The sequence below is a fragment of the Penicillium digitatum genome, chromosome 2 (assembly GCF_016767815.1).
Source record: "Penicillium digitatum chromosome 2, complete sequence".
Lineage (NCBI taxonomy): Eukaryota > Fungi > Ascomycota > Eurotiomycetes > Eurotiales > Aspergillaceae > Penicillium > Penicillium digitatum.
Window position 1 is genome coordinate 728,854 of NC_089385.1, and position 25,701 is coordinate 754,554.

Consider the following 25,701-nt stretch of genomic DNA (forward strand, 5'->3'; position numbering starts at 1 on the left):
AGGTCAAACTTACGAGTGCAGCGCTTGTTAAGGGCTAAAGTAAAGCTAACAAGGATGGCATTCTCATCCTGGAGTATTATCCCAAGTCAGCACTAACAATATCGTTCCTCGAGACAGATAGGATAGCAGTTGGATAAATCCCCAGCGGCGATCCACGATATCCTGGTATTGTATCTTTGATTTTCGTCCCAGCCAGCCCATCAGCTTGTTTATGCATTCCGCTCACAATAACTCTCCTTTTCATTCTACTCGCCTTCTGGCCAACGAGCTCGCATGGTGAAGTTAGGGAGAAATCAATGTCTCTCTCGGAACAATTGCCCAAACAACTCCTCGACTATTGGTATTCAGCCTTTGATAAGCTTATCTACTTCGCTCGTCAGAATATCAACCATCGCTACGAGATCTAGCAGTGCTGTGCCATCAACCAATATCTCAGGCCCTATCACAACCATCCCAGTCCCCACTAGTATACGCTCCTGTTCTACAACTAAACCCTCGGCGCAGCATGTTATTTTGAAATAACAGTCGACTCTAAATCAGCAGTTCGAATTTGACTTAGGGACTCTGGGACTCTGAAATGGTGACTTGGTTAACTGACCTACGGACAACTAGTCTGTCCATCAACCTTCCATGACCACAAACTTGATTACACATAGTAAACATCAGATTTAAAATATGCAAAAGCTCTTGCTAGCGAAAGATAGCCCGTCGTCGTCGGTGCACATGATTGTCAGCACATTGTATAATAGAAATCCTTGTGGCTTGTTAGGGCCTTTGGCCAGCAGAAAGGTCTTCGCCTTTGACCTGACTGATTTTTCCACGCATCCTTTTACTGCCTTGACTGAGACTAATCGACGAGCAACTAAACAGCTCTACCTCAACAATTTAGGCATAGTGTGGTTGACCGAATATCACAAGACGGAAACTTGCGACTCAAACACACCTAATGAAAGCCGATGATACCCGGTGCAACCCGAAACTTGTTGAAATGACCTTCACACACAAAAGGTCCTATTTATGGAAATAATACATATAACATAGTGAGATATGAAGGTACAGAGAGTACGGAGTAATTTATAGCCCCTTCATCAGCCACTCGGTACTCAGGGTTCCACTGCTAGGCGCGGAACGGAAAAGCCCCAGCCGCGTGGCTGGCATCGCTGGGATTGCGTAGATCCGCCCCAAATAACTTCGCGAATAATGTGACTGCCTGGCTGCTTCGCCTTTCTTGCACCTCTTGGTTGCTCTTTGTTCAATTTTCGCCTCAACTTTTAAGATCTCTCACTTTTGACAGACTCATGGACTCGCCTTCTTGCCCCCGAAACTAAAACAACGACTCACCCCAGGCACCATGGCCTCCAACGAATACTATCACACAAATATCCCACAACCCCCCGGCTACGACCATACTGTACCCCCGAAGACAGATCAAGCGCCACACACAGTTCCTGGATTTGGCTACGCAAGTCACAGCTACAACCACGGCAATCCTTCAGCCCCTTATAACGGCCGTGAAAGTCAACAATCATTTGCATCGGACAATGAACAATACCAGACAGCCGGACGGTCAACGGAAGGCGACAATTACGCAGAAAATATACCTTTAAAGACCAATGCCCAGTATGGAAACAATCCAGATTGGATGCGCCAACAAACACAGTACCCTCTATCACCAGGGGGCCTTGAGGAAAGCCAACAACGTGGTGTCCGAAAGAAGAAGGGATTTTTCAGCAAGAAGATTGCCTGGGTGACATACATCTTGACACTAGCACAGATTATCGTATTTATTCTCGAACTGGTTAAGAATGGTGAGTTCTGTTCCTGCCTCGGTACTATTCCAGCATTTCGGATTTACTGATGAATTCCTTCTGCTCCAGCCCAGATGACAGGGTCAGTCATTGAGACGAAGCCCACCTTCAATCCGATGATCGGGCCCTCGCCGTACGTTCAAATATACATGGGAGCACGCTATAACCCGTGCATGAAGAACATCAAGGGGATCCAGGATGCCAATCACACTATTCCGTGGCTCTGTCCGAATGCCACATCGACGATGGTGACTGGAACGGGGTGTACATTATCCGATGTGTGTGGCTTTAGCGGTGTCCCCAACCCCCACATTGGAGGGTCGACGGATGATCAGCCGTCTCCCAACCAGTGGTACAGATTCATCATCCCCATCTTCATGCACGGAGGATTCATCCACATCGGATTCAACCTGTGGGTTCAGGTGACCATGGGCGCTGACATGGAGCGTATGGTTGGCATGTGGCGCTATACTGTAACCTACTTTGCCAGTGGTATCTTTGGGTTCGTATTGGGCGGAAACTATGCCGCGCAGCTCAATCCCAGTGATGGCTGCTCGGGCGCCCTATTCGGTATCCTTGCACTTTTCCTTCTTGATCTGCTTTATGACTGGCCCCAGCGCGAATCTCCGTGGGTTGAGCTGATCATCATGCTCCTCGGTGTGGGCGTCTCCTTTGTTCTTGGTCTTCTGCCAGGATTGGACAACTTCTCCCATATTGGTGGCTTCATCATGGGTCTCGCCATTGGCTTGACGATTATGCGATCACCTAACGCTCTTCGTGAACGGATTGGTCTGGCACGACAGCCTTATGTTGCTATGAGCGGCGGGGCTGGCCAAGTTGGCCCCGAGCAAAAGACCACCTCCGTGACGGATTTCTTCAAGGGCAAGCGAGGCCTCACCTCCAACTCGACAGAAACGCCCGGCTCTACGAAAGGCCCGCTCTATTTCTTCAAGGGCCGCAAGCCTCTTTGGTGGCTGTGGTGGGTGGTCCGTGCCGGTGCCCTGGTTGCTGTCCTCGTTGGTTTCATTATGTTGATCGTCAATTTTTATAAATACCCCTCCTCGGACTGCTCCTGGTGCTACCGGTTGAGTTGCATGCCCGTCAATGGCTGGTGTAATCAGAACAACTTGCCTTGATTGGGCTTTCTTCTTTTCAGTCCAAGTTCAAGGATTATCCGCATCGCATCTGTTAAGAGTAGAGCTTGGATAAATCTATTAGCATTCTGACTGTAAATGGAATTTATATCTCCCACATCTATGCCAAATTGGGTCTAGAAGACTGTGTGCTCCGTATGTTGTAGTGTCCTACAACTTGATGATTTCCCTGTTCCTGAAACCGTTCTCCTGAAATAGAATACATTTCGTCATGATGCTGTCGTGTACCTTTTGTGGCTGGTTGTGGCGGAGCATGTCAAAATTACCGTACCCGATTTACCGTACCGTACTTCTCACCTGATAAGCGTCTCGTCGCATAATGTAGGTAACACTGTCCCGAGACTTGTCTTACGATTTTCCAATGCTTTGTCTATAATGAAATCGATCCTCTCAAAATCCTCCATGTACAACCTTCTTTTCCCTGTGTCATAAACGATCAGTCATGGCCACCTTGGCCTCGTCACCTCCGACCTCGCCCTCGTGGCCCAAACGACGCCCTCGAGCCTGGGCCCTCCGCTGCGAACGATACTGCTGTGCAGCAGCAAGCTGCTTTCCACTCGCCTTCGTCTACGGTATCACCACCTGGGCGGTATACGTTGCTGTCAGCATCGGCATCAAGCCCTCACGAAGTGACTGGATTGGTATGCAGGATAGCGCCCGGACTCGAACTCAAACGGGCCTACATGTCCGGGTGTACTAACGTGTGTCGGCAGGTACCCCGAGCTCTATCCTCGCATTTTCCCTCTACGCCATCCTCAACTTCTCATATACCGTCGCCGTCTTCACCGATCCGGGGTCGCCGCTCTCTACCTCTCGTGGGGCTGACCGTCATGAGTACAGCGCCCTTCCTCCCTCCGAGTACCCGGAGTTCACATCATACACTGTTACCTCGACCGGTGAATCACGGTACTGCAAAAAATGCCAGTGTCCAAAACCTGACCGCGCACACCACTGCTCGACATGCAAACGATGCGTCCTCAAGATGGACCACCATTGTCCCTGGCTGGCAACCTGTATTGGACTGCATAATTACAAGGCATTCCTGCTGTTTTTGATCTACACCTCGATCTTCTGTTGGGTTGATTTTGGGATTGCGGCCGTCTGGGTCTGGACCGAGATCCTGAACGATACCCAGTACATGGATACCATGCTCCCGGTCAATGTAGTTCTTCTGGCTATCCTGAGCGGTATCATCGGACTGGTGCTGGGCGGATTCACAGCCTGGCATATCAGTCTCGCTATGCGGGGCACCACCACCATTGAATGTTTGGAAAAGACCCGGTATGTGTCGCCTCTGCGCAAAGCACTAGACAGAAAGCGGAATGAGCAGGCTCCTGACGATAATTACTGGGGGGAGCCGGGCGAGGAACGCATATCCACCCGACTGCAAGGGTATGGGAATCGGATCATCGATGCCCACGCTAACGCAATCCCGGGAGTTACCCGAGCTGAAGAAGGCGAAGAGCACATGTACCCTGCGCCGCGCCCATCAGGGCGTCCAGGCAACGGCCTCACGCCAGCACAGCAAGCGTTGACCCGGTCATACGCCGAAATGGAGCGACAGCGCGAGCACTCGCGGTACGAGGAGTACCAAAATGACGAAGACAACGAAAAAATGCCCAGCGCGTTTGACCTTGGGTGGCGGCGTAACCTGCTCCACCTTTTCGGGGACCAACCGTTGCTTTGGGCTGTACCCATTTGCAACACCACCGGCGACGGTTGGCACTGGGAGCCCAGTGCTAAATTCCTAGAAGCGCGTGAACGCATGCGACGGCGTCGAGAACAAGAATCCACCGCGGAGCAGCAGTACTACCGCGAGTTGTACCAGCGCAATTTGGACAACAGTAATAGTTGGAGGGAGGGTGCTGCACATCCGCAACCGGTGCCGAACCGTAGTAGCTCGCCTGATCGGCCTCCGACCTCTGTGTCAATGCAGACTCTCGCACCCCGGTCGCCGCGGCCGAGGCCTGGTGATAGTGATTATGGGGATGACGTGGAAGGGGATGGGTTGTTAGATTCGGGCGCTAGCCGCCAGCAGGCTACGCGTCGTAACGCTGATGAATGGCGGGACTGGGACTAAAACTAACTGATCGTGTGTAGCCATTCTATGTAGCATGTCGAAGGCGTTGTATTTGTATCATTGTGAAAGTTATTAATGGCATCTATGAAGCGAATCCACAGCCTTGGTATGGATATGCCAAGGCTTTTTGACCACTCGGACAGGATCCCTATTGTTGTACTTCCATCAATACTCAACTACTCCAAGTATATCAAGAACATTGCCACATTCTCACTGCCCAATACCATCTTCCCCGCAAACCCGGGACAACTGTCCTCTTTAATCTAATCGCCCCTCTTCTTCCTCCAATAGTCCCGAGGTCCAAGCCGACCCCAGAACATCCCCAACTCCTATTCCAATCTTACGCACGGAGCGAACCCCAAAATGTCCTCCCCCTCAACCCGCCGCCTCCTCAAAGAAAGCACCGACCTGCACAAAAACCCAAGCCCATACTTCACAGCCGCTCCAATTAGCGACACAAACCTCCATGACTGGCACTTCACCCTAGCCGGGCCCCCCTCCCCCTCCCCCTACGCCCAAGGCCTCTACCACGGCCGAATCACCTTCCCAGCCACATACCCACTCCGTCCGCCATCCTTCCGCTTCCTCACGCCCTCCGGCCGCTTCGAGGTCAACCGCGAAATCTGTCTCAGCATCTCCGGCCACCACGAAGAGACATGGCAGCCGGCTTGGGGCGTGCGCACCGCGCTGCTGGGCATCCGCTCTGAGATCTTTGGGTCGGAGAGTCAGGGCCAGGTTGGTGGCATGGAGGGGAGTGACGAGCTGCGGAGAGAGTTTGCACGGCTCTCACTTGGCTGGTCTTGTCGTGAGTGTGGGGTTGGGAATTTAGAGGCTATGAGGGAGTTGTGGGGGGTTTGTCGGGAGCGCGGGGTTGAGGTTGAGGGTGAGGTTGCTGCTTTGGATGGGTGTGTTGGTGCTGGTGTCGAGGGCCAACGGGAGACGGTTGAGGCTGGTGCTGAGACTGATGCTCCGGCTGCGGCTTCAAGTCGAAATGCTGTTCCTGTTGGTAATGAGGACCAGGCTCGAGGGGAGGATGCTGTAGAGCGTACTCAGGCTGCGGAATCTGTTCCGACTCCTTCTGCGCCTGCACCGGTGCCCGCGGGACAAGTACAGGCACAGGCACAGGCACAGGCATCGCTATCTCCTATACCAGCACCGGCTGCTGCTGTTATACCTCCGCGGACAAGCTCCTCCCAAAAGGATTCGACAGAATCTCCGTCTGAAGGTGTCTGGCTGGACCGGGCTATTATTGGGGTGCTCATTGCTCTTGTCTTGTTGATATTGCGCCGAGTGGCGAACGTCGACGATCTGTAGAGGACTTTGGTGTTAACGTTTGGTGTTAACGTTGAGCATTTTCTTTCTTGTGGCGGCTATGCGGGCGTTTGAGATCATAATACAGGAGTTAGTCCATGAAATACCTCTAGATAGTTTTGCAATCAAGTACACATCATCATTGAACTGAATCATCCCGTTGTTCATTTTTGATTTTTCTTGACTTTTCTTGAGAAGTCTGGTTGGGGACTATATTCATACATAATTATGCATTGGAGTTTCCTCAGAAATCAGTATTTCGGTCAAGGACAGGCAATCAAGATAGAATCATCCACCAAGACTCCTGCAATCTCCAGCAAGCCATCTCTCCCTCGCCATATGACTTGACAATACCAACTTCCTCCAGCCAGTGCAGCATCAACACAGTTTCCCATGTACCCATGGTGGGCTTGATCATGTTAGAAATGCTACCGGCCTTGAGACCGGGTCGCATCACCAGGCAGCCGAGGACAGGGCCAACCACCAGATCCCAGAGACTGCGTACAAACTCTCCGTTGATGTCGTACCAAAGGGGGTTTCTAGGTGGCATTTTCGTGTCTGATGATGAAGGCGCTGGTGGAAGGATCGTGGCTGCAGCTTTGCCATGGACGGGGTTACCGTAGCTGTAGGCTGCGGTGGGAGTTATCTCGATGGGGAAACGGAAGCGTTTCTTGTCCATCTGCCGAGTTTCATATCCGCCATCAGTGAGACCGAACTTGGCGCGGGGGGCATCGCGAGGCCGCATTTGAATAGCACCTGAAGCGTAGAGATTGATCAGTGCGAGGATATCGCCATCTTCCGCGGTGTAGTCGACGTCGGACGAACCAGTAGTCCGGAATTGGAGATCTAGCATATTTGTCTTGAAACGAGCGGCACGACGCAGCTGGATGCTTTCGACGGCACGTTTGCGACTCAGTGTCTGCAGGAAATACTCTGAGATATCGTAATTGCGACCAGGAGTGACGCGGCCACGGGTTGTTGAGCTGATGACACGTTCGTTGATTAGCGTCTGCGTTGCAGTGGTGATAAGTCGATCGCCAAAGCGCTGCAGGATATCACTCGACTCATTGGGTCGATAGGTCTCTTCCGCGGTAACGATATTGGCCCGAACCCATGTCTTCGCGGCCTCAAGTTGTGCCGCAGCAGCCTTCCGTGAAGCTGGCTGGGTGCGTGTTTCATCATCTACGGGTACAGCGAATGGATTGCGCGCCATCAAGTTGCGTTTGTGGTTGATAGTGACACCGTGCACAGCCTGGTATAGTTCGTCGCCTGCCGTAAGCGCATCTTCACGTAGTTCGAAAACACTGTTGAATTGCTCCCGAGTTGCTGGAAGGTCCGGAGCCTGTTCAGATGGGGAAACATTGAGCCTAGTGCTTGCCCACTCAACCAGAGCAGGCCAGTCATAGCCGTCCAAATCGGAATAGTCAATACGCGGGACTTCGTCCTTTTCATAAGCCTCAAGGAAGCACTCTTGGAAATCACGATGCATCTTCGTAATCTGCAAGCGATTCTTGTTGAGTATTTGACGTGCTCGCGCTTCGATAAAAGATGAGTCTTGATCTGGGAAAGCTTTCGTCAGAAGAGCCCAATCGATCACTCTTGATTCTGCCCCGCCTGCAAGCACACGAACGACGACAAGAGCAACCACCAGCTTTTGTTTAAGATCTTCAGAAATGGGGCGCACGAATCGCTGTCGGCGAATGCGTTTAGGGGCCGTGGACTGCGTTTCTTTGTCGGCTGTTGCAGTATCATCAAGTTTTGCCAGACGACGGTCCGTAACAGGAGCACGCGGGACTCGAGGAGCCCGTGTCCTTCTTGGTTTTGGTGTCCGTTTTGATGTTTCATCATTCGGAGTAGGTGTCGGAGGAGGCTGAGGTAGAGACGGACGCTGGCGACGGACATCGCTACGCCGTGCTGGCAATTCCTGTTCCACTTGAAGCTGTTTCAGGGGGGAAGGGGGCATATCCATATCAAAACGAATATCGCCAGTGATTGGCGCTGGCTTAAAACCATCCTGAATGGTCTGCCTGATAAACTGCTGGCCTCCAATTTTTGATTCAAAGACAATAGGATTGTGAAGCTCCCATTTGAGGATCCTTTTGGTCTTTTGATTGAATCTCGAAAGTAATACCTTGTTTTTGACAGCTTTGGGCATTTCCGGCAAGTCTGGTTCGTCATGGGCCAGTCTAGACAACTCATCGACAGATTCATCAATGTTCGAAACCGGCGGTCTTGCTCCCATTGGTCTCCCCCTTCTGCGTTTGGAGCACGACCCTGTGGAGAAAGTGCCAGTAGCGGAATCAAATTGTTGCGTCGGGCTCATTAACATGGCATACGCTCCAATGGCGGAAATTGGTTTAATCATTTGCTTGGGATGTATGATAGACTTTGGGTGCTTGCCAGGACCACGTGTACCTGTTCGAACATATGGACGAATAATCGACGTGTGCGGATGAGCATCAAGGTCCAATTCAGGGGGGCGTGCAAGTGTCATGAGTCGCTGAACTCCTGGCAAATCAGGCAGTTCATCCTCTTCTTCAGCAGCCTTAGCTGCCTTGGCCTGGGCTTCCAGGCGTTTGATGAAATTCGCCTGGGCCTGTCTCCTTCTTCTTGCCTCTAGGTTCACAATGGAAATGGGCTTTTGTTGCAAGTGAACATGAGCTCCTTCTTCAACGGGGAAGGAGAATCTCTGCGCGCGGGGAGGTGCACCGTGTGGTCGACCACTATTTCTTGTCAAATTAGGATCCACCTCGACATTGGCCGCAAAAAAGGGCCGCGACTCGTGGAAATCAGCAGCCAGAACCTTGCTCTGCATCTCTTTCACCAATGGATCGTCTGGTGAAACCTCAGGCTTCAGCAATAATGTCCTTGTCACCATCACCTGTCTCGTGTCTCGGCCGCTGAAAGTCAGCTGCCGAAGCTGGCCGGCATCAATCAATTGCTTGCATGCAGTATTGATAGTTCGCATGTCTGGTTTTTCATTGGGATGAAACTTCATCCATGCAGTGACAAAAGGATACCACATTGCAGTGCCCGCGGGGTATACACCATCTGCCTTTTCCATGATTTCCATGATGAGCTTTCTCCGAAGGACACTGATAGATCCGCCTCTCCCGATCGAAGGTTTAGGGGATCCCGATTCTCCGTCTTCTGGAACGCGCAAGGATCTGATGTTTATTCTGTTCCGAACACGTTGCTTTTTTGCATGCTTGGTGCCATGGGCGCTGAAATTGAATTTCTGGGGGCCCACGGAGCCAGATCGTGGTGTCAGAACATCGGATGGACGGGGTGTCGGGGATTGTAGAGTCGTGGGGTCGTTGCTGGTGCAATCAGAGGATGTTACGCGGAGTCGCTTTAATGGAGTTCCAGCTTTATCGTCTTCGAGTAGATGAACGCTAGCACTCTTGTCACGATGGCGTGGTGTCATCGCTTTGATTGAGCGCTCTTGGGGTACTGGAATTACGTCCTCGGGCGGTATCTCATCGGCATCTTTCAAGAGTCCCTCTATGCTTCCATCCTGGGCCTTTTGAAGACGAGATCGTTTGGGAGGCCTCCCTCTTTTCATTTCGTTGGCTTTGAAGCTCGGTGATGGTGTAGGTAAGTCCTCTGGCTGGTCAGGTAGAATTCTCTTGACCCCTCTCAAAGTTGTCGGGGTGGGGGTCATGGCAGGCCCTTCGGAGTTGATAACTGGATGTGCAGATTCGGGGGCAACGCTCTCAGATGCTCGAGTGCTTGCAGTAGCATCCCAGACCTTGTCATCATCACTTGAGTCATCTTTATCCTTGACAAACCAAGGCATTGACACCAAATTGGGTGATTTGAAGATCGCAATTCGACTCTGTCTCGGGCGACCCCGGGCTTTGCCAGCTGGTCTTCTTCGGCCGTGGGGAGTCACGTACACACCAGGAGCAGGCTTGTCCATGACAAGAGCCTTATATTCAGTCCAACTCTCATCCATACCAAGTGCTTCAAATTTCTCTTGTTTTGATAATCCCTTCAGGTTGTCATGCTTAATCTTGGCTCTCTTGGCTCGCGGGAATTCCTCAACGTATTCCCAGACATGACCTTGGCTAGGCTCCTGCTTGGTTTCGATTTGAGATTCCATGGCTTGAGATTGTCTGGGTTCAGATACGCTAGCTTCAGATTCTGTGACTGCGGCTTCTTTGGCTTTGGTTTCTCTGGTTTTGGATTCTCTGGCACGCTTTTCCAGAGTCGCGCGGTTCAATCTGCCTTTCGGTCTTCCTTTCGGTCGGAAACGGGGCTCATACTGCTGCTTAGAGCCAGGCGGGAGTTTGTCGGCACGTGTACGGATCACTGCGGCTTAGTGTTAGACTCACGATTATTTTCTTATGCAAGTAAAGGAAATCAGGGGGCTATCATACCATGTTGGCCATTTGGAAGTTCAACAACGAACGGATCACTCGAAGAAAGAAGATAGTTGGGTGGTTTGACAGCCATGATCCCATCGAGGAGAGTGGAATTTGGGTCTTTCAACATGTTCTTTGGGAATGCTTTCATGAGGAATCCATACTCATCAAGCTCAGGAAGAACACCAAAAGAAGGTGCCACGATTTTTAGGGATTTAGCTTTCTTGGCTGGAATCTCAACGGCCTCCCATGATGCCTGGCCAGCTTCAACAAGCTTGGCAAAGTTGTTTGCCGAATAGTGGACATAGAACATGATGGTCTTTTTCATTGCCATATCACGAACGATGGCGTAATGGCGGAGATGAAGTGGCTGGGCCACTTGCCATAAATCAACCAAGCGATGTACCATGCTTTCAGCAGATCTCTTGTAAAAGGACCCAAAGCAAGTCCAGTTGAGGGTCTGGATTGTTTCTGTTAGCTGAGAAAAGCTTCACTTTGTGAGTGAGGCGCTTACCTGGTTCGTGATGCCTGTTGTGCCTGTTCTTTCAATGACGTCAAAGATTTGGTTATTGAGGTTACGATCTGGAGTCCATGAAGGTACGATGCGTGCGGAATCTCCAATTTGCTCTTTGATCATGTCCATTCTTCCGTCCTCCGGACTAGGCGATCTTTTGCTTGGGTCGTCCAGTTCCATATATTGGTTTTGGCCCGGGGTAAGTTTGTTTCCTTTGGCTCGCACCCCATGCTTGTTTAAGATATCAAAGTTAAATTCATGAAAAAGAGCCAGATCTTGCTCCGTGGGATCCCGTAAAAGCTTCACACAAGGATGCATTCTTTCGTATTGTGATTCGGCTCTCACACGTTGGACCACACCTATCCGCTCCCACTTGCGGAGGGCACGGGACAAGACTTTCCAACGCCAATGGTCATCAAAGCCCAAGAGCCTTTTCAAATCGTTGCGTGCAATCAATTGGTGTTCTCGGAGAATGTCGAACAAACTGGTGTTGAAGCTGTCGAAATCAATCATATTCTTCAATTGCGGTTCTTCCTTTGCTTGATCACCGGTGGCGTGCCGGTAGAATCGCTGCAGTGTGCAGAGACTGGTTCGGGCCGTTTTTGTTTGCACAGGTCGCTTGTCGATGTAGCCCTTTCTCTGCAAAGCATCGGTACGCTTCGGAACAGACCGTTTGTCCTGGCCACTAAGCTTCACCAGGTCCGGCTGCACAATACCCTTTGACTTGCGTGAAGCAATCACTGAAAGCAAAGCAAATTCAAGAGGCAGTACCTTGGACTCATCTGGTGGATGGCCAGTGATAGCAAGCCAGGCTCTCTCTTCTGAGACATAGATTCGAAGCGGCGGTAAATCAAGGTTCTGATCCCCGATTTGGTTGACTTCAGGATCATCGCTCTTCTTTTTTCGCGAGTCAAGCTTCTCGGCTTCATTCAAGGTGAGATGATTCCATTCATTGTGCTGGCCAATGGACACCTCGGGGTTAGTCGTGATCCAGGACCAGACTTTGGCTTTGAATCGGTGGTCAACATTTTGCTTGATTTCGGTCACATCCTGAGTTTGAGTATGGAAGTCATCAATGGCTTGCAGTAGATCGGATAACGTTGCGCCTTGATGTCTGTTAGCATTCCGTTTGTCAAAGTATTTGAAAGAATCAAAGCGTCCAATCAGGATTTGAGATGGACGATGTAGATCGACATTGGGTTCGCGCCACAAGAACGTAGACTCAACGCTGTCCCGAGCAAGTTTTGATAGGGGAAATGTAGTGGTACTTCGATATATCCCTTAGACTGTGGGGGGAACTTCGCACATCATTTTGGTGACGTTGGAACGTCCACTGCAATATGGCATGCGTCTCTGGGGTGAGGAAAAGTGGGTCCTAGTGAAGAGACTATACACACCTTGATTGCCGCAGAGCGCGACTTCGTTCAGCACAAAGTCGATAAGATGTTGTACACCAGGCATGGCTACATAGCTTTTTTTCTGGATAGAAAGAGGGGAGTTAAAAGATTAAAAGAAAGGTGATGGGTGTGGCAGAATTAAAGCAGGATAGAAATTTTCTGAGAGAGGGGACTCGAACGCCGAGCTTCCAATTTTTGCAAGGCGGTTGTCGCGTCACATGACCTTATCTTGCTCAATCGCCATTGATGCCTTGTTTGTAAGGCATTTTAAGTGATTCAGGTAACTAACTAGTTTACTAACTAACTATCTACCTCATTCATAGAGAAAGGTGAGACAAATCTTTTGAATGCTCAAGATTGTATGTATCAAGTGACCCTTCCCTTTTTGTACCAAAATTACAGACCCTCTCTGTAATCAATGTAATTTATGAAAGGGGTGAGTGTACTCCGTACAGATGACGTACCTACACAGGTACATTTATGAACAAGCATAAACTCCCGAGGTCCAATCGATTTTCTCGATGCCTTGTTTCCATACAAATTTTTGGGTCTGCTTACTTGGTTCTGATTTATCCACCGTATAAATGTCCGACATGTTCACCACATACATAGTCCCAGTCTCTTTTTTGTATGAAATGCTATATGCCACATGTAGATGGACTATTTTAACCACTCCTGGTTTGTACAAGAGACAAATGACAACAAAATTATCAATCCACGAGAATATAGGGAATACAGGAATCCCAAGTATAAGTAAGACATAAATCTGCCCAAGGTGGTTTGATCCAAGCCAAGGCTTTGTGTTTTGAATGACATCAAAAGGCCTTCCGGCAGGTACATCCCTTCCCAGCCAAATTTGTATGGCAACGGAAGTACCTGGCTCCGTTGTTTCCGGGCAAAAATTCCGTTCAAACTCCGTACACATTCGCCTCTTTACTTCATGTTCTTGGATTCCTTCTCTCTGGAAATCCATTCGGATTTATCAACCCATTAGCGCCATGTCCTAGTAACCTATCATTTCTTTATCAAACCCTATTCTCGCGTCTCTCTCCCCGAACCCTATCACCTACGGTGAGCCAATATCGCCACACCGATGGAAGAAGGAACCGTCCCAACACCCTCCGAGCCTCCTCCGCTCCCTTACTCGTTGCGCACAAGGAAGAAGTCGATCGCCTTCTTCTGGACTATATTTGTGATTGATACCTTGGCTCAACCGCTGATTCTGTATTGGTGTCTTTGGTATCTCACCGATCTTTCACCCAACTTGGGTACGTCTTGCGTGATGGAACAAACACCCTCGTTCAGTTGCTAATCCATGCAGTCTTCTCAATTGTCACCGCGTCACTTGGAGGAGTCTCGGTCTTCGAATACTTTTATCGCCTCTATAATCTATTCCGCAAAAACTCGCGCGCCCGACCCCTCAACTCTCGCGTATCATGGGTAGGTGATTTGGACCTAGGATTAAGCAATGGACGATGAACTGAGATCTGTCGGTAGCTGGATTTCTTTCAAATCAACTTCACAATTGTGTGGTTGATTCTGGCCATCGAATTAGTTGTGTGAGTCTCGCACTAAATCGTGGAAGCGGGGTGAACAATGAACTAACAAGTTCGCAGTGGGTCGGTACCTGAAGAACCATACGGTTAGACCAGCCCATTCTAACATCGTACGCAATCGCCTCAAACTGACCGCTCGAACAGTGCGCCTCATCGCCATGGTCCTACCCACCGTCATGTTCTATTTCGGCATCGTCTACCTTTCCCTCGACATCTTTCGTATGATGGGCTTTAAGGCTCCATTCCGAATTTCTTCCACGCCCAAAGGCTCCGTTATGCCGACTGCATTGTACGCGCTTATTGAGGACGTGGTAGCGGTCGATGGTGGTGGTGGACAGATTTATCGATATGCTCTCCGAACTCGATACCTATCGAGTCCTTATTTCCGCCGTATGCTCTTCGAAATGAACTGCTTCTGGAGTGGAGGATCTATTATTTGCGCCGCCGCCATCACGGCAATTGTCTTCACAGTTCAGGAAAATGTTGCATTCACGGTAAGCGGGAATCACCTCATGCTCAAATTACAGTCCGACTAATCTTGTCTGCAGTTGGGCTGGGCCCTTCCGTTTGCCTGGGCTATTATTTGGACCTTGATCACAATCCCCTGGGTCCAGAGTGATCTACGTCGCGAGAAGAAGGCGTGGGCAGAAAACCGGGGACAAGGCGGCATCCGCTGGGTTGACGACATCAGCGCGCCCACTGCCCGTACCCGTTTTGCCTCCGTTCAGGCTAATATTTGGCCCTGGACTCGTGGTAATCAGTCCCCCCCCTCAACATCATCCGGCCCCCCTGAAAAAGTACCCGATCATGCCCCAAACGGAGTCTCCGATGGAGCTCATGATGTCTCTAATGATGCCTCCGGTAGTACCCCTCGGGAGGGTTCTCACGTTGACGATGGAACATATGATGGAGCAACTATTGGCAGTCCAAATGCCCAACAATCTGCGGAGAAACTATCCGTGTAATACGTATGACTGATGAACTTGTTCCTATTTGCTCTTTTTTAGTTGCACATGAAAATGCAGGGCGGGGGGGGGGGGGGGGGGGAGGGCTTTTATAGACTTTGATCTTCTTTCTTTTCTTTTTTTTTTCTGCTGCACAAACTAGTATCAATGTATATAGATAGCCTATGTTGGTTTTCTAGGGAGCATTGAGATTGTCATTTTGTTTCATCTAGACTTCGAGCAATGACACGACACTGTTTATCCGGTAGATTGCTTAGTCCAATCCAACACTGGGTTAGCAGTGTCCTGCAAAGTAGAAAGATCCGGTCAAGACTCTCCAAATCGTGAACCCAACGCAAAAGAATAAACTAGGAGCCAATGCCCGCGCAAAATAACAAGAGATCTCTCGGAGACACTTCCAGCACATCGGCCATGTCTACAAATCCCGCTCCGATCAGTCTCTTCTGGATTCAAACTCAATCTCACGTCGAGTCTGTCTCGATGCCAGAAAGAACCCCACGAGAAATTAACAAAGATCTTGACATTCCTCCAGCTGCCTGTTTGAACGAAAGGCATGGTTTGGGGCAATGGAGTCAATTTGGGCCGTTATTGGGTTATGGGCTTGCAGCAGTCGCTTTACCTTCCTCGGTGTATCCTTAGCAAAAGGGACAGCAAGGCCACTGTACTTGCTCTTGAGCCTACGGGGACTGATAGCTCTGTTCGTGGTGTCACCTAGCGTAGCTGGGGTAATAAACATAGTCCGGATTCTCCGTGAGATGAGGATAGAGTGAATAGGAAAACTTCAAAAATCAATAAGCATTGCCCCACAGGAGAGCATGCTATTGCTGTTACACCCGATTTTTTTTTTCAATTCCCCCCCCCTCCTTTCTCTCCCATGGCACGTCTTTAATCCTAAGGTTGCTAATCAGTGGAGAACTTCAGAGATGAGATTTGGCCTACGACGTTGGGGGGGTTTGATTTCCTTTGCATCTGCGTGTTCATGGGTGGAAAGGTATTTAGCTGAGTATGTAACGATGGTGTGTACTGGGAGAATACTTAAATATCTGCCTTGGTCTATATCGTGGGCAAGTGGAAGCCATCGGTATGTACATGTATAAAGAAGATCAATAGCCACCTGTCCCAGCAGGAAACAAGATATCAGGGCCAAAGGAATGATGATGAAAAAAGATTATAAGAGAAACAAAAAGACCCATCTCGCTCTATGCCAGTGTCCTCAGACGGCCTGGGTGATCAAAACCACGAAATTTCTCCCTGCCATCGACACACCGAAAAAAAAGTTGAGAACGCGAAACGACTATGTACAGCCCGATGCAGGTAGAGGGTATCAAGGAGACACGAGGGGCCTGGTGGGAATAAGGTGATGGTGTACAAAGGATCGCAGTGATTTTCAAAAGGGCGTAGAGGTATTAAGCAAAAGAAGAACGGAATGAAAAAGAAAATGGGGATATAGTGCAGGGAAGATGAAGCAACGCAATCATTTTCGGAATGTCAACTTCCGCCCGAAGCTGCGAATTGATCTTGCTTGGCTGCACGAGTCAGTCGGTTTCTTTGCCGTGGTGAGAAGTGACTCGGGAATGGGTTCCATACCTGTCATCCTGATCGTTCTTGTCGGATCGAATCGTAGTCATGATGTTACCAGAGGTCCGCGGCCTTTCAGCTGGAGGGGCATTGACGAATCGACGTGATGCCTAAATATTCTGATTTAGCATTTGATATTTACAATGACACGGTGAGATGAGAGAACAACGAACCTCCCAGCGAGAATCCACATCCACCTCACTGGCGGACCGTGCATCATGAATGGTAGGATCTGAGCAATGTGTGCCGTGGTCTGAATTCAACGAGGTGGTCCTAGCCAATGGCGAGGCATTCGATTGTATAGATTTGCGTGAGGGTGATTCCGAGTAATCACTGTTAGAGTCGTAGCTGGCCAGGCTCTGGGCTTGGCTACTGCTCGGGTTGGTCATGTTGGATGTACTTGGCAGGATTTGAGACGAGCTTGCAAGCTCACGGAAACGCTTCTTCTGCTGTCTCGAGGGTCGGTGATGGGAGAACTTGTTGCCAAGTATAGCAGGCGCGTGCGAGATTAGGGCTTTAATCACGTCCTTCTTGAGTCGGAGGGCAAGATCCAGGTTCGACCATGTCTTGTTGCTGTACTCAAGAACTGGTAGGCGGAAAACGAAATCATGGATATCCTCCAAGTTGTGTTCTCCTTTGCCCTTGTAGCTCACGCAGAGAACCACATCATTCACCTTGACACGTGCAAGGGTCATGAAGTTGGAGGCGCGAGAGATCATTTGGGACAGGTCGTCGGTTGGCTCTTTGGATTTGCCGCCCTTGTTGGACGCTTTACTCATTCCGAACTTCTTGCGACTGTCTTCGCTGGCACTGTGGCTAGATAGGGATCTTTCGGTGGGCTGTTTGGTCAACATACGCAGACTATCAACGGACTTCATTTTGCTGAGACCACCAGTCGTAGCTGGGCGACCCGTTTTGAGCGCAGTCTCTGATACACCTAGTCTGTTGCTGTCCTGATGGATAGGTGTCATCACAAGACCCTTCAGATGGCCACCGCGATGACGCGACTTAGTCTCATCTGAAAGCGAGAGTGTAGGCTGGAGCCGCAGTTCGATGGAGCCCGGTCCCTTGGGGATGGCGACACTGTCCACGGACGAGCTATCGCCATCGATGCTCGTTGAGCGTGTCCTTGGCGAACCGTTTAAGCCTTCGTAATCGTCTTCCTCATCCGAGCCCTGAAGCGTCTGCACGTTCTTGATCATGGAAGGCGAGAAACCACCAGCCTCGAAGGCGCTGGAGCCCACGTTGGGGAAAATATATTCGAAGACTTTCTGGCCTAGTTCGCGTTCGAGCTGAACTTTAAGAGGGAACATTGAAACTTCGAAGTTATCAAGCACGGGGATACCGGCAACGGCCTCCAACATGTGCCATTTGACGCGCAACATGAAGTCATCCAGGGTGCGTGCACCGTCGAGGTAAGGTGCGATGATTTGGGGGTAAATAGCGTCTGGAAGTAAGTTCAACCCGAATAATCGCTCTACAGATACCAGATTGTGGTTTGAGCCATCGGTATTATCTGTCCGTTCGTATGAAGCGTTGCGCAGCTGGAACTCAATTAGGGGCTCAGAAGTCTCCTTCATCAGGTGCCAGACGACCTCACTCGCCGATATGCTCCAACGTAGTAAGCCATGGACACCAGATGCCCTGGATGAACTTGGTTCCATTCGCCGTTGGGAAGTTGTGATTGCCTTCATCATGAAGAAAAGCTCATCCTCACATTGAGACAAGTCGCGTTCAAGAGCCAGCCGATCCTCCCAGCCCTGTTTATCCAGGAACTTAGCATTGATCTGGAAGTACTCTTTGATTTCCTCCAACTGGCGAATGCGTGCTTGGAGCTTGAACACCATTTCCGGAGCGCCGCGAAGGTCACTGAAGTCGGAAGTGAGCATGATCCTCTCCAGGCGCTCATTTCGGACTTTCTCGAGTGGTTCGCTGTAGAGCATGAGATCCAGGACAATGATGTACATGGAATAATACTCTGCAGAATCACAAATCGCGCGGAAATGAGGGAAGTCCACACTGATCGAGTCTATGCGGTCTTCTTGTTCATCAGGATGAGGCCCTTGCTGACCCTTTACAACCTCTTCGTTATACTTAAGGCGGAGGTTATTGAACTTGTCGTACCGCAAGGTGGCAGAAGTCTTTTGCACAATACGAGAGAATCCAAACGGATTCATCTCAAAATCGAACATAGCTTCTAAAGTCAACCACGGAGGCCACGCTGATCCGGGCGCATTTCCGTACTTATTTCCGGCATAGAATTGCAAGTTTGCCATCAGTTTCTTCTGTGTTGCAACGAAGAACTGGGCACCGTCCATTTCGAGGGAGAAACGGCGCTGTACCAATCCACTGACATCGTCCGAAACACGCGCTTTGTCCATGATTGACACAACCTTGAGCTCCATACCTTTAGCGGCAACAAGCAAGACTGACTTCTTGTTCTTTTCACTGAGAAGCTGGATTTGGGGCGCAATGAGGCGCAAGTGATAACTGTTCTGGGGGGTGAATTCTGGCACGATGTTCTCACTCGAATTGTCCGAATTCGAAGACGATTGGGGGTTCGATTCCGATTGAGGTTTGATTTCCGATGGCTCGTCCTCTTCGACATTCACGTAGCGCTTAGCATCATTCAGCAACTGTTCAATGCGTTGTCCAACCTCCTCCTCCTCTTCTTCCTCCTCATCCTCATCGTTGTTCGAGCTTCGAGTTTGCGTCTTGGGCATTTTAGGCTGCTTGCGCTCGTTCTTGTCCTGTTCCTCGACAATATCAAGGATGAATTTGACAGCTCGGCGAGACATGTAGTAAATAAATCCACGTCGCTGGCTCACTTGGTGGCTGTACCGCAAGATGATGTTGCGAAGCGAATTGTTCCATTTGAGCTGCACATTGTGGATCATGAAACGGTTGTCGAAATCACTGGAGAACTCATCGTTGCCCGACGAGTAAAGTCCATCCAGGCCTAAAGAACGGCCATCAATTGTGGATTCAGCATACTGACCAGTTCGTCCTGTTCGGAAAGAAGCAGTGCTGGGTGCAACGTGTTTGCCAAGTGTGTCGCCATATGGCGTCCGCTCGTCGCGTGTGGTGTTTCTCTCAAGACGATTGAGGGTTGTGGTCAAGAATTTGCGTCGTCTCGCCAGAGACTCTGACTGGCGAAGGAATAACTCATGCTCAGCTTTCAGGTCTGCATTGTTGTCCACGTCTTTCATGAGCTTGAGTTCCATTTCCCCAATTGTGCGTTCATAGTTGCGGACTTGGGCCTCGACGATTGCAAGACGGTCTTTGACCAACTCAATCTGAACACGACGAGGATCATTGGTTTCGGACATGACGCACTCGTGAGTCGGTTCGTTTCCAAACGTACTATAGCCCGTCTCATCCGGCCCAACATCGCCATGATCTGTGTTGCGGATGTAGGTGAAGCGCGGGGTAAAGGCCAAAGGCAAAATCTGGGTACGAGGGTTCGACTCCTGTGGAAGGATCCAGTCCGGCTCCACGAAATCATCCATGTCAACCCAGTCCAGGTTGTGATCAGGGATAGTAAACCGAGACAAGTCAACTGACGGAACAGGCTGCTGGAAGGAAGAAATTATGTCGTCTTTGTTGCGCTCAACATCTTCCGGCGTGGTTCCCTCGATGCTAGCGGACACGGCGCGGAAGTCTGCAGATTGCATATCAATTTCGGCCTGGTTCATACGCATTGCACTTGTCGCAGTCTGTTTCGAACGGCCCCCGGCATGTATTTGGATCTGCTCGCGACGTTGATGAATATCAAGTTTCAAGCAGTCAAGACGAACCTTCAGACCCGTGGCCGTAACAAATCTCTCTGCGTAATCTTCGCGGTCCTTGTGTTTGTATATGTGGGCCACAAACAGGGGTGCGAGAAGAATCTGGTATTTGACAGTTGCCAAGTGACGATTGAACTTCTTGCTCGCTTTTGTGACTCCTGGCCAGAGCGGTCCTTGACGGACAGGAAGCGACATCACGCCCGAGAAAAGAGACCACCAATTGAAGAAGTGGGTGAAGAATCGCGGTGAGAGATGAATAGTGTTGTAGCTCGAAGATGGTTGAACATTGTCCGAAGCCCAATCTCTATTATGCGGTGCAATAATCGAGACAGAAAGATGGATGTGATCACTCCGGAAGCCACGATAAGCATCATAATGAGAACGTTGTAATGGTTCGACGAATTCGGGGTTCTTAAGAACGACCTCATAATGGGGTTTGGAGGAAAATGATCTTGCATCATTCTCAACATCCCGCTCGAAGACGAGACCTGCTGACCATTTGACATCGCCAGAGAGCTTCATGATAACCTTCTTGAAGTGGGCAGCGTTCTTCTGCTCGCTGGATGCAGAACTGTTGTCCAGTTCCTCTGTGGTCGCCTCGTTTGCCCAACGTGCTTCGGCGCTGTAGTCGGGAATAGCAAGCACGTACTCGCCACTGGTAACAGTGATAAATTCCATAGGATTGTCACTGGTGTGAACATCCAATTGGACATCTCTACGCCAGCACATGACAAAACCGCTTCCAAAGCCGGTCACCACATATGGATCACGAGAACCCTTAAGTCGCAGATGTACATCACCATCTTCCTTCCAGAGAACCTTGATCCGGGAGTGAAAGCTGAGTCGGATCTTGTCCCAGAAGCCCACCGGCTCCGAGGGATCAATTTCAGACTTGGTGAAACCCTCAATGATCTTCATCATATCTTGAATGACAGGCTGATAGGAGACACCCCATGAAATGCTAGTCGGTAGACTTGTGTTGATCTCGACGACAGGGTCTGAGTAGGTCTTAACTGGTGTAACAGAACGCCATACGTAAATTTCAAACGCATCGCGGGAAGACCCGTCGGAACCTTCAGATGCAGGAACGAGTTCCACTGGGACCTGTCTTGCGGATTCATGGTCACGCCATTCTTCTGCAATGACGAAGTTTGTCCGCAAAGACCAACTGGGAAGTCTTGGAGACTGCCCTGGGCGCAGGCCTGGCACGTGCAACAGATCTAGAGGGTAGTCCCGCAAGTTGACGCGTGCTTCACCCATTTCCAGGTTAAAGCTCATTGGGACAAGCAGACCGTATTGCATAGACATGGGCATTCCCTTTCCGATCCGGTTCAAGTAACTGGGGAACTCGTTGATAGCGAATGAGGGCTTGTCGATGACAAGATTGACATCACTAATCAAAGCCGACAGCAGGCCTGGTCTGTTCGGAATAGCAAGAATGGTTTCGGTCTCCTTCACATCCGGAGGAGGTTCATCTGCACCAGAGAAGAGATTTCGAACTTCTTTGATAGACGTGCCCTGAAACATGAGAGCTGCATCGATCTTCTCTTTCCAGACTTGAGCATTGTACTGTTGAAGTCGGCCCCAAGCAGTATCCACAGAGATTTTTTGCTCTGATGAGAGACAGGTCGCGCCCTCGGTATCATACCGGTATTTCCGACCTCTGCCACGCTCCTGGGAGCTAGATCTCGGCCGCTCATCAGCACTCCTGCTTCGCCTTGTTTCTTGGCTAGTTCGCTCACTACGCATCCTCCGATGGCTCGATTTGGCTTGCGATCGGGATGTGGCGGGCCGCTGGTCAGATTCCTTGATTTTGTGAGATTTCAGATGAAAGGCGTCTTCCCGGGCCAATCGCTGGGTCTGTTCAACCAGGCCAACTCGATAGATGCAGCCCAGTTTCCACTCAAAACCATCATCCTCCAACTCAAAGAGCAACGCTTTACTGCGAAGAGATATCCTGGGCACCTTCTTCGGGCCCTCTGGTTCTCTCTTAGAGCAAAATTCTTTGCAGCCCTCCACGAAGCGATGATGCAGCTGTTGGAAAGCCTTGGAAGTGTTGATAAGGTTATCAAAAATGCAGTGCATCACCATATGATGAGGTACACCAATTCGGATGAAGTCTGTCCAGATATCAATCGATTTTTCTTCAACCAAGGTGTTTCCATGTTTCATCTTCATTTTTCGGAAATCCAGCCTGACATTGTTCATACTGCCGATTCTTGCCCAAACACCCTTGAGCTTAGGTGCCTCTGCATGGAAGCGAACAAGACTGGCTTTAACATAAGGGGTGGAAAGACGTTGAGAAGCACCAGCAATTCCGTATATCTGAATCATTAGTTGAGGGTCGTTCGGCAAGTTCGCCTTGAGTTGCACAACCGTTGCCTTTATGTCGTAGGTGACCAGCTCCTTCCTTGAAGACCACTTGTATGCTGGAGGCGGCGGTAGCGATATGCTTGCAGGCGCTCTGACTGTGCTCTCAGTAGACTGCGAGTGCTTTTGCGGCAAAGGTGTGAGCACATCTTGGATCACAGAAACGGCAACACCAAGGCAGTAGAACCGGTACAGTGAGTATTGAAGGTATATGCCCTTGAACATGGAGGTGACATGAAAGACCGGTCCAAGGCGATCGCTGTGTGTGCTCAGCGCAATCTCGAATCGAGGCATAGAGAAGAATGGCTCGGGTTCCAGATAATCTTCTGATTCAATGACAAAGCCATCGAAACCACGCGCGTGGAAAGCCAGTCGCCGACCATCTGAAGCGCCGCGTTGAATGTGAACAGCCTTAGGAGGCGAGGTTGGGGGAAATCGAAAGGGCGATTCATCGCCAATGGTGGAATGGCTGGGAGTGCGTCGTCTAGCGATGCTTCCGACATTCCTCTCCGTTTTCTGAGCTTTGTATTCCGCCGTCCACGATTGTAGTTGCAGAGAGACACCACGAGATATGTCAGAGACGATACTGTCCACACCAGCGACTTCCACGCTAAACCCTGTGGCTTCAAACTGAAATTGGAGAAGCCATGGGGGCACTCGTCTCAGCACGCTCACCTTTTGATCTTTTGCAGGTATCGTCATCCGCTTCTGTGATTTCATCTGCGTGATAAATTGCTGCACGACTTCGCGGATTCCACGGTTTACATCCGCGTCAATCATGTGAACTGAACACTCGTTAAGGCTTCCTGATGCGACTACACATAGCTCTGGGGTGGCATTCAGATGGACCTTCAGCTCCAGATTCTCGTTTGTGAGCAAATTGTGCTTATTGCCTGCTGGAGTCTGGTAATAGAATTTGTGGGAGGCGACCCGGTAAATTGACGATAAGGAATAGTGGGCACCGCCTTCGGATGAATGAGAGGATTCTATATCGAGCGCAATGGAGGAGACCGAGGCAATAAGGAGGTTGTAATCATCGGGAGGGTCAGACTCTTCCTCGATTGGGAGAATAAACCGGACCACAGGTTCATGAATAGATAGCTTGATGCTTGCCTTCGGGAGTAATCGAGAAATCAATCGATGGTTATCTTGCTTCTTTGCCCGAGGAGAAGAGGCTCGGCTTTGTACCAATTTCAGCAGCCTCGAGACATGTTGCGGTTGGAGATCAACAGAGGGTGATGTGACGAGCAAATTTGCGAACAGGACATTTGTATTTCGCTCTTCGGCGTTCTCGTCGTCAAAAGCGCTCACCGTCTTCGAGGGCAGTGTGGTTTTGATAGTGGTCGTAGCCATAGGGACATATATAACGTTATCAGTCTCGCCCGATTCGTCATCCAAGCTGACTGAAAGAGAGATAGCAGCAAGAAGAGCCTGGTGGGCAACGTCAGTCCGCTGGAAATACATGCGGTGCTCTGGGCTCTTTGGGTCCATCCGATAAAGATCAATTCCAAGCTCATGCGAGACCACATTCAAATATTCTGGTTTTTGCCCGGCAGACAGAGACTGGATACCCTTTGAGACACGGAAGAAGCTCAGAGCAACCTGGATCTCCTGTATACCACGAAGCAATGAGCTTGCAAACTCTTTTGAGTCCGCCACAGCCTGCACAATGGAATCGTCTCTGCTTCCAGGCTTTTCGAGTTCGTCCACAAAATCGGCAAATGACATCTCATCATCGGTCTCAGTAGTCGCTGGCCCTTGTGCGGATTTCTTTACCGGCTTGATGCGCTGTAATATCGTATAGACATCATCGTATGGAATGTGCATTCGTCCAATTTTCAGGGCCACCGAGGCGTCTCTGAGTCCGTCCAAATCTTTGTGCAGAAGTCCATGAAGGTTCATGCCCACATTATCCAATATCTCGATTGGCTCCCGGCCGTCGACATTGAGTAAAACATTCTGGGCATTCATCATCCACTCGGCTGGGCGTTGGTCGCGCGACGTGTCCTTCTTGCGACGAAATAGGTTGCCCCGTTCCACCATCTTACTCCGCGTGTCGACCGAAAGGGAAAGTGATCCAACCTGGATCTGGCCGGCGTTGACAAAGTGGACGGTTGTGCCAATAGCAGTCAGATCAACGAGAGCTAACCAATTAATCTGCCGGTGTAGCAGCTTGACACGTTCCTTGATTCGTGTTAATGTCCTCCATGTTTTGCTTCTTCCGCCAACTTCGGGCGCAGCACGGTCTTCGGATGGTTTAGGAGGACCAAGGTTCTCCGATATACCGCGGTGGGCTTCGCGCTTTCCTTGCCCCAGAGTTGTCGGGTCCACGGTGACCTTCAGTTCTGTCAACCGAATGCTGACCCATGTTGGCTGGGCAAATGACGGGGGGTGTAACAACAATCCGAGGCCGCGGATTTCAATGTGTATTCCTTCCTTCGGGGTATATGCGATTCGGCGCAGCGAAAAGTAACCAATCCGTTGAATGGAGATTCCTGTGGCGATGCGGACGATAGCGAAGATGAAGAAGGACGAGAGGTAGAGGAGGAGGAATCCCACGAGAATCGAGGTCGGGTTGAAGAGGGTCATCGCGGTTTGAGATCAACGGGGGACTGATCTCAGACAGGCAGTTTCGACTCGCACATTGAGGGTATGGCGGGTTTCAATAGTACTGTTAATTGGATCCCCTAGTCTCTACTATCCCGTCTGATTGGAATCAGTACTTCCAGACTCCAGAACAGCAGCAACTTTATCCATCAAAGTCTCAGTAGGATGGGCACTTCAGGCTGACTTAACAAAATGAATGTAGGCGA

General features: G+C 50.1%; 6 protein-coding genes across 6 annotated transcripts; 4 read left to right on the forward strand and 2 right to left on the reverse strand.

Moving 5' to 3' along the window:
* Positions 1-1,351: 1,351 nt before the first annotated feature.
* Positions 1,352-2,944, forward strand: Pdw03_6336 (Rhomboid family membrane protein; the record flags this gene model as incomplete). The annotated part of the gene is made up of 2 exons (XM_014680110.1): positions 1,352-1,808; positions 1,878-2,944. 2 exons carry the CDS (start codon positions 1,352-1,354, stop codon positions 2,942-2,944), a joined length of 1,524 nt encoding a protein of 507 aa, XP_014535596.1.
* Positions 2,945-3,404: 460 nt separating this feature from the next.
* On the forward strand, positions 3,405-5,042 carry Pdw03_6337 (Palmitoyltransferase pfa3; the record flags this gene model as incomplete). Its single annotated transcript, XM_066101314.1, has 4 exons — positions 3,405-3,603; positions 3,676-4,243; positions 4,320-4,354; positions 4,417-5,042. The coding sequence occupies 4 exons, from the start codon at positions 3,405-3,407 to the stop codon at positions 5,040-5,042; spliced, it is 1,428 nt and encodes a 475-aa protein (XP_065956397.1).
* A 363-nt stretch (positions 5,043-5,405) lies between these two features.
* On the forward strand, positions 5,406-6,356 carry Pdw03_6338 (Ubiquitin conjugating enzyme (UbcF), putative; the record flags this gene model as incomplete). The annotated part of the gene is made up of 1 exon (XM_014680108.1): positions 5,406-6,356. The coding sequence occupies one exon, from the start codon at positions 5,406-5,408 to the stop codon at positions 6,354-6,356; it is 951 nt and encodes a 316-aa protein (XP_014535594.1).
* Positions 6,357-6,630: 274 nt separating this feature from the next.
* On the reverse strand, positions 6,631-12,695 carry Pdw03_6339 (TFIIIC transcription initiation factor complex subunits Tfc3, putative; the record flags this gene model as incomplete). Its single annotated transcript, XM_014680107.1, has 4 exons — positions 6,631-10,667; positions 10,736-11,180; positions 11,235-12,340; positions 12,632-12,695. 4 exons carry the CDS (start codon positions 12,693-12,695, stop codon positions 6,631-6,633), a joined length of 5,652 nt encoding a protein of 1,883 aa, XP_014535593.1.
* A 1,029-nt stretch (positions 12,696-13,724) lies between these two features.
* On the forward strand, positions 13,725-15,152 carry Pdw03_6340 (metal ion binding; the record flags this gene model as incomplete). The annotated part of the gene is made up of 6 exons (XM_014680106.1): positions 13,725-13,899; positions 13,953-14,071; positions 14,129-14,190; positions 14,248-14,273; positions 14,332-14,681; positions 14,736-15,152. The coding sequence occupies 6 exons, from the start codon at positions 13,725-13,727 to the stop codon at positions 15,150-15,152; spliced, it is 1,149 nt and encodes a 382-aa protein (XP_014535592.1).
* Positions 15,153-16,626: 1,474 nt separating this feature from the next.
* Positions 16,627-25,477, reverse strand: Pdw03_6341 (UPF0648 protein; the record flags this gene model as incomplete). The annotated part of the gene is made up of 3 exons (XM_014680105.2): positions 16,627-16,678; positions 16,740-16,840; positions 16,904-25,477. 3 exons carry the CDS (start codon positions 25,475-25,477, stop codon positions 16,627-16,629), a joined length of 8,727 nt encoding a protein of 2,908 aa, XP_014535591.2.
* Positions 25,478-25,701: the final 224 nt, after the last annotated feature.